Source organism: Theropithecus gelada, chromosome 6 (genome assembly GCF_003255815.1).
Source record: "Theropithecus gelada isolate Dixy chromosome 6, Tgel_1.0, whole genome shotgun sequence".
Classification (NCBI taxonomy): domain Eukaryota; kingdom Metazoa; phylum Chordata; class Mammalia; order Primates; family Cercopithecidae; genus Theropithecus; species Theropithecus gelada.
The window spans coordinates 131,457,017-131,464,749 of NC_037673.1; the positions used below are offsets into that span (position 1 = coordinate 131,457,017).

Below are 7,733 nucleotides of genomic sequence, written 5' to 3' on the forward strand. Positions count from 1 at the left end.
CTCCTTCCTCCCCCACTGCAGCTGCAAACATTTTGTTTTGCCATTAGAAATGACTTACTTAAGGGAAGCAGAATTTTACAGGCAGTTTACAGGCTGGTCTTGTTCAGTAGTTTCCAAAAGCCAGGGGAGGGCGGAGGCGGCCAGCAGTCCCCACAAGTTGAGATGTATTGGAAGTGAGAAGTGAGTCCTGTGTGACGGACACTTTCTCCTGCACAGCCGCACGCCCCTGGGTGGGCCCTCGGCACGTTGCGGGCATTAGGGAGAAAGGCAGCGGGAGGCCCTCGCTAGACTCTGATAGATCCAGCTCCCTGAGTCCTGGAACAGCCTGGCCCTGGCTCCGAGGAGAGAAGAGGGGCTGTTGCCGGACCCACAGAAGAAAAGGCAACCCCAGGTCTAAAGAGGCTCTCAGCAGCCCCCTGCCCGAACGCTCTGGGCAGGCAAGGACCCCATCGCACCCTGGGGCCTCGAGGGTCACCAGGGAAGAACCTGCACAGTTCGGCAGCCGTGGAGGGAGGGGGTTCTTGCTAAGGCATCCCGCGCACAACGCCGAGAGGCGCAGCTTAGCGGGCGCGCACCGGGCGGGCTCGCAACGTCGGTCGGTGCCTTCATGGCAGCCAGGCTGAGCAGGTCAAGAATGGTGGTGGGGAAGCGGGGTAGGGAGACCTCGGCGGGGGCTGCCTTGGTGCTCCCCTCCTACCCAAGGGGCCCGGTTCCCTTTCTACCCACAGTTCCCTTTCTATCCGCCTCCCTCCTCAGCCCAATGAAGCAGTCGGGGCTCAGCAGTGCTTAGCACGCTCGGACTATGGTTTTAATAGACGTACATGGACAAGTCGATATAGACAGATTTATAATTCTATACAGTCAGTCCAACATACACAGGGACGCTGTAAACAGGGGCGCGGGCCGGAGAGCGGGTGTGCAAAGTGGGCGCAGGGCCCTGGGGCCGCGCCCCTTGCTCTACCGGCTCGACTCTTGCACGGCGGGCGGTGAGGAAGGGACTGTTCGCCTAGACAGGGGGCCGCCTCCTAGCCCGGGAGCAGAGCAGAGGGCCTGCGCTTGCGGCTAAGCTCGAGGCTGGGGGTGTTCTGAGATGGACCTCCCCCTCCTCCCGCCAGGTCCGCACTGCCCGCTGCCGCTCCGTGGCCTCAATATAGGGCTCCGGGGCGCAGGGCCAGCGGGGCTCTACCAGGCGCGCCGGAGCCGAGTGCGGCTCCACCAAGTGCCGGATCCTGGGCTGGGGCACCGTCACCCCCAATCCAACGCCTGCCCCAACGCGGATCCCGACTTGAGCTAAGGCGCTCTCGGCCGGGCCCAGCTTGGAGAGGGCATCTTGGTTTGTACGGGGTCGGGAAATCCCAGGCAAGTCCAGGTCCCACACATCCAGTCCGCAGGCCCGGCCGCTCAGTATGGGTCCAGCGCGGCGGGGACGCGGGCTACGAGGGCGTCCTCCCCCGGCCGCTGGGCATCCCGCCAGTGGGGGGGGGCCCGCTCGCCTACCGCGCCGCGTCCCCTCCGCGGAGTGGGCCTCCGGGGCCCGTGGGAACACACACACACCACCCGCGCCATCCCGAGGGAAATTGCAACTCATCCATTTTTTTCGCGGCACTTTTCTCCGACGTCTTTTTGCTTTTTTTTTTTTTTTTTTTTTTTTTTTTTTTTGTCTTTTTGGAGGGCAGAGTGGGATCCGGAAAAGCAAACACAAAACCAACCCGGAGTAGGAAGTGGGAGGAGGGGGCTGCGCAGGCGCGAGGTCCGCAAAGCGGTGAGCCGGGGCTTGCGAGCCGGGGGCCCCGCGTGCGTCCTCCGCGCCCGAGCCCTTCCCTGTGCCGGCAGCCGGCCCGCGTAGTGCGGCGGGGCGGTCAGCTGTTGTACTGGCACGCGTTGAGGCCCGAGGCCGGGCCCTGCAGGCCACCGTAGCCGAACGACGAGTGCTGTTTGGACTTGAGCCTCAGGCTGGCTAGGCTCGAGTTGCACGTGTCCCGGTAGACGGTGTAGGGCGAGGCGGGAGTGCCGTACGGGCAGGCGCCCGGCGACATGGCCGAGTTGAGCGAGGAGCCGGTGAGGTTGTTGATGTTGTTGAGGCCCGAGTTGGGCATGCCAGGCACGGCGCCTGGTCCCATGCTGGACGGCATGGTCATGGAGGAGATGGAGCTGGGTGCCGAGAACATGGACTGCGACGACAGCGGGCTCATAGAGTTGAAGAAGGTGAAACTTTTGGTGGAGAGCGGCGCTGGCGCCAGGCTCTTGGCGGCCCAGTTGTTGTAGGAGTAGCCAGCGGCGTACACGTCCTCGTAGGGCTGCACCAGGCCGCTGAACTGCGGCACGTAGCCACCCTTGCACAGGTCCAGCTGCTGGTTACGCTCACGCTTCCGCCACTTGGCTCGCCGGTTCTTGAACCAGACCTGGGGGAGGGGACGGGAGAAGGGTCAGGGCTGCTGTGGGCCGGGAGGGCCCCCACCTGGCTCCCCACCGCCTGGAGCCCTCCATCCGCCCGCTGCCCTCCGAACTGTCGTTTCTCTCCTTCTACCGATATTTCCGCTCCTGCATTCCCTCCACAATGGTTCCTTTCCTGTCCCCAGAAAATACTATTTTCTTTTTCCGATCTTTATCCTCTCTCCCAAATTATATCCATTTTCTTCTCCGAATACAGATTCTCGTTTATTTGAACAGATACTCGTTTTCTTTCTTCCTCTCTCAACCAGTTCTCTCTCCCAAACGGGTTCACTCTACTTCTCCCCCAAACGGGTTCACTCTACTAAATATTTCAGTCTTTTTATTCTCCCTCAAATACAAAAGGTATTTTTCCTCCCTGAGACATAGGACTTTCCGACTCCCCCAATTCTTCGATCTGTTTCATCGCTCAAATAGTTTGCTATCATCTTTATCGGCAATATTTGATGTTTTCTTTTCGGCTCCAAATGTTTATTTTCGTTTAGTCCATCCCGCTGTCTGAACCTCTTTCTTCTCCCTCAGTCTGTTTTCTTGTTTATCCCCCATTTTTGATCCTTTTGAATCGTCCCCAAATATTAGGCTTTTTCATCCTTTCGAAATATCTGACCTCTACTGTTCCCCTTAAACAGTTGATTCTTTTTCTCAAATACCTGATCTTTTTGCTTCCTAATTTCTTTCCTGCCGCCTAAATATATGCCAAATATCTTTCTCCACAAATATTTAATTTTTTCTATTCTTACTAGTTTCTTCTAATCTTCCTGCCCTTCCTTTTCTCCCCCCAAATTTGGTGACAACCTCCTAGTCCTTCCCCATCCTTACCTATCTGCCTACCGCATGCTCTCTGCCCTCTCGGATTTTCCTCCAGTTCTGAGTGAAGTTTCCTGAGCTAGTTTGCCAGACCCCTGCTTCTCAGCTTTCCCTAGTCCCCAGCACTGACACTGCCTGATTCCACCCCCACTCACCCCTACCACCATAAACCTGGGCAGGATTAGTGAGTTCAGGATTACTGAGTGCTGTGTCTTCACTCCAAGTCCCACTGGGCTGGCCAGCCTGCCTAGGGAGGGGTGCGGGTTATGGTAAGGAGTCTGTGGGCCAGGTGGGACTTCGGTTGACTTGGGAGGTGCTCCCAATATCTGATTAAATATTTGCGCCCCCAGGGAAGAAATGATTCTGTTGCTACCCTGGCAGGAAAGCCTTGCTTTTACTTGAAACCCAACGGGTGAGAAGAGGGAGAATGCAGGCTGGTCTTGGGTCTGAGATGGCATATCCCAAAAGGGATCGGGAAGGACATTTGGGTCCCAGAGCCACCCCCCACCTCACCAGACAGGAGACCTTCTGGAAAAGGCAGAAGGCAAAGGGTCCTACTGACGGCTGGGGAGGGTGGAGAATATCTTGAGCTTTTAGAGAATCTGCTTGTGAGATGGGACCACTGCTCCAGGAAGTTTTGAGAGCCCCAAACCCAGGCACCTTTCTGGCTTCTCCGAGGCAGCCAGGCAGGACCTGCCTTTCCCTTTCGTTTTCGGGGTAAAGCCAGCAGCTCCCGAAGTCCCCAGCGGCAGGGAATCCACTGCCCAGTCTCTGGCCCAGGGTATCCTGTTAACATCCAAGTGGGTCCTGGGCCCCACAGGGCATGGGGGAGTCCCCTGAGGGCACAGGTCTTTGGGCTGGGGCTGCCTTAGTCCGAGGATCAGGTAGGATGACGGTCAGAGGGGTTGGAGGTCCATGGCGGCCTGGAGGCCTGGCAGACGCTAGGTGGGCCAGGGCCTAAGGTGGGGATCGCGGGTGTGGGAGGGACCAGTTCTGAATGGTGGGAGAGTTAAGGTCTGCTTGTGGGTCTGAGCTTTGGAGGGCTGCAGCAGAGGCGGCCCGGGAGCCCTCTGCGCGGGTGCTCTTAGGCGCACCCCTTGCTCACCCGCACGCGCGGCTCGGTGAGGTTGGTCCACACAGCGATCTCCTCCCTCATGCTCATGTCGGGGTAGCGGTTCCTCTGGAACGTGGCCTCTAGCTCTTGCAACTGCTGGCTTGTGAAGTGCGTACGTTGCCGCCGCTGCTTCTTCTTCTTGGCTGGGTCGTCTGCGCTGCCGCAGCCCGTGCCTCCCGTGCCACTGTCCTCAGGCCCCTTGGATTCCCCGCCGCGCTCCTTCTCTGCAGTAGGCAGGACGTGGAGCAGGTCACCTGGGCTTACGCCCCGTTGCACCCCGTCCCGGCTCCACCGAAGCGCCCGCCAAGCCACCAGCGCTGGAGGTCTTCCCTCCTTCCCTCCCTCCAGGGTCCCTGGGAACTGTCCCCACTGGAAAGCGCCTGCCGGGTGCTGGTCGTCAGTAGGCACCTCTAGTCTGGTGTACCGCGGAGAAGAGCCCAAGAATCGGAGCCCTAGCCGCGGGCCTGGGTTCCTGGCTGGGCAGGGCCTGCACCCTTAGCTCGGCTCAGACTGCCCTGCTGCTGATGTTCGGAGCAAATGTATGCTTTGTTTTGTTTGTTTTGCGAGCGCTTAGGGGGTCTAAATCTGAGGGGGTCTCTGCTTTTCTGAACTAGGAGCAGATCTTTCCAGCCTAAACTCCTCCACCTTTTTCTCCTCAGGGATGTGTGGGAGCCCCACTGGGCAGGCACAACACAGCCGGTTCTCGGCCTTGCTTCCAGGCCTCCAGTCCCAAAGCCTAGAAAACCCCACCAACTGCAGCCCAGACAGACAGACTCTGTCTAGGTGACCTCGGGCTTCAGTCTGTCTCTCTGAAGCTACACAAAACACACGCAGCCATAGAAACATTGATACATAAAGAAAAAGAGTTTAAAAACAAAACACAGAAGCCCAGAAAAGCACACAGCTCTATGCCTAAAGACACAGAAAGGGCCACAAATTCTCAAAATCAGACAGGAAGAAACACAGAGCAAATGTAAATTAAGAAGCCAGAAAGCTCGGTACAAACACACCCCTAACTAAATACAGACCTGTAAGTGTATAAACTCCAGGCTGACAGAAGCATTTATTTCTTTGGGATTTAAAAAAATAATGTACCGTTGTAAATAGATTTGTAACTCCCTCCCAATAAGGCCCTTACAGAGATAATTTTTAAATCCCAGAGAAACACATTATAGTTATATAACTTAAATTCCCCAAATAACACCACTGTAAATGGATTTTGAGAAAATTCCGGAGAAACGCGCCATTTTGGATTGACTTTTTAAAATCTCCGGAAGAATAATGTTGCATGTAGATATTTTAAATTCCAGAGACCTACACTTAGTATATTAATTCTTTCAAAATCGAAAGATAAAGTTAAAATTGTTAATTCATCCTCATAGATTTGGTTCAAAAAATCAATCTATGATTATATATCTCTCTAGGTTTTAAAAATAAAACCAACCAAAGACCGCACTTAAAACTTTTGAAAACAAAAGTATAGTTCAGCGTTGATTGTGTTTTAACCAAGCAAACAGAACCTCTCAGAAAAATCACTTAGGGATGCAAAAGAGAAACAAACAGAGATTAAGAAAGTGTAAAGAAACACTCAGCTGTATTAAGAAATGAACAGAAGAAACGAGCAGAAGAGGCGCCCATGCCGGGGAGCTCTGAGCCCCTCGGGGACCCGGGCGGCTGCGCTGGGCAGCGGATTCGCTACCCCACTGCCCGCGCCGGCCACCCCCGGGCCCAGTTCGCTGCTGGAAAAAAGCTCCAGCTCGTACAAAAAGGCAGCGCGGAGGGAGACGCGCCGGAGCCGGGGTGGGGGCCAGGGCCGGGCAGCTCCGGGCTTCGGCTGCACACGTGGGCCGGATCCCTCGATGGGGGTTCGGGCTGGCCTTGCTGGGAGTCCGGCCGCGCCTCTTGGCCCGCTCGCCCTCACCGTCTTCTGTGTCTTCCTTCTACTTGATGACCCCCTCTCCCCGTTTACCCTTCCCGCCCGCCCCTTCTCTTTGGCCTCTCTCTTTCATTCTGTCGCCTACTGTCACGGTGTTGGCCTCTCTCTCTGTCTCTCTGAGCGCGTTCTCTCGCCCGTCACCCCCATTCCTTTCTCGGTCTGCTCCTCTCCCTTCGTCCGAGTCGCTTCTTAGCGCCCAGTTGCGCAAATCCAATTTTCCCCCGTTCTATTTACTCCTGATCAAGAGGGGCTGTCAGTCCAACCCTCTAGCTGTAGGCTCATGCATCTGCCAGTCTCTTGGCGCGTGGGGACCGCGTGGAAGTGCCTTCGCGTGTGCGTAAGTTTCCGCGTTCACCGTCAGGTCGAGAACGGGAAAAAGAAAGCTCCTGACGCTTCTGGGGCGGAGAGGGAGCTTGGTTGCACGGCGCGGGCGTCAGGCCCTGCTCCCAGCTCCCCGTGCCCCGCGCCCAAGTAGGCTCCGTGCGCGCCGCGCGGGGAACGGCGCTTACCTGGCAGCTCCGTGTCAGACGACTCGCTGGCGGAGTTCTCGAGCTGCTCGCGGTGGTCGGCTGGCCGGGCCAGGTGGAAGGCGGGCCCCATGTCATGGGGTGGCGGCGGCGGCGGCCGGAGCCCCTCCGGTAGCCGCTCCAGGCTCATGCCCCCCTTGAAGGCGTCCATGGAGGTGGGGACCGCGGCGGGCGCTCCAGGGGCCGGGGCTGGGCGCGCCCCGCCGCCCTGGCTGCGACCTGCGGGGATAAGAGCGCAGCGCCTAAGCAGCTGCCCTCCAGGGCTGCCGGCGCCCGCAGCGACGCCGTACCCGCCCCATGGACCGCCCGGGGCTGCGGGGCCGGGCGGGCAGAGGCGGCGGCAGCTTCTCGCGACCGGGCGCCTGGCTCAGCGCTCTGCGCTGCGCTTCTGCCGCTCGGGCCTCAGTAGCCGGGCCGGCCCCGGCTCCGGCTCCGGCTCGCGATCCGGGGCCGGTTTCTAAGGCTCCGGACGGCGCCGGCAGAGTCTGTCTTAAAGCGACAGCGCGCACAGCCAGGTTCCAGCAGTCCCTGCGCCAGGGGTGCTGGGTGGGGTGGGCCTGGGTGGGAGGGGGCTGGGGAGGGAGCGAGCGAGCGAGGGAGCGCGGGCGGAATCCAGCCCCAAGCCGCCCGCGCCGCCGCGCCCTCTCTGCCGCCCTCCCTCCCTCCCTGCCTCGCCCGCGCCCTCCCCCTCCGCAGCCACCTTCCCGCCGCCTCCCCGCCCCCCGCGGCCTCGCCGCGCCTCTCCCTCCTTCCCCGGTGACACACCGAGTTCTCCCTCGGCCTCACAAAAGAAACGCATCTGGCCTGCAAATCCCGGGCGGCTCGTGCCCACCTCAGGCCCCAAATGACTTGTTTCGCCTAGAATCAACTCCCGTCTCGGCCGCCTCGAAGTCCCCAG

At 58.8% G+C, this 7,733-nt stretch overlaps 1 protein-coding gene across 2 annotated transcripts; it reads right to left on the reverse strand.

Annotated features, from left to right (window-relative positions):
* Window positions 1–783: 783 nt before the first annotated feature.
* PITX1 (paired like homeodomain 1) lies at window positions 784–7,733 on the reverse strand. Of its 2 annotated transcripts, XM_025387910.1 has the most exons (4): window positions 7,668–7,733; window positions 6,818–7,054; window positions 4,364–4,596; window positions 784–2,402 (listed from the first exon to the last, which is right to left on the reverse strand). In XM_025387910.1, exons 2-4 carry the CDS (start codon window positions 6,984–6,986, stop codon window positions 1,860–1,862), a joined length of 945 nt encoding a protein of 314 aa, XP_025243695.1. In that variant the 5' UTR covers window positions 6,987–7,054; window positions 7,668–7,733; the 3' UTR covers window positions 784–1,859. The 2 variants fall into 2 exon arrangements, with proteins under 2 accessions (XP_025243695.1, XP_025243694.1); XM_025387909.1 differs by lacking the exon at window positions 7,668–7,733 and having other exon boundaries at window positions 6,818–7,397.

Coding starts and splice junctions, on each gene's coding strand:
- PITX1 (XM_025387910.1), bottom strand. CDS start 6,986: ATGGACGCCTTCAAGGGGGGCATGAGCCTGGAGCGGCTACCGGAGGGG. Junction 4,597..6,817: donor GTCTGACACGGAGCTGCCAG/GTAAGCGCCGTT, acceptor TGCCTACTGCAG/AGAAGGAGCGCGGCGGGGAA. Junction 2,403..4,363: donor TCACCGAGCCGCGCGTGCGG/GTGAGCAAGGGG, acceptor CCCCTCCCCCAG/GTCTGGTTCAAGAACCGGCG.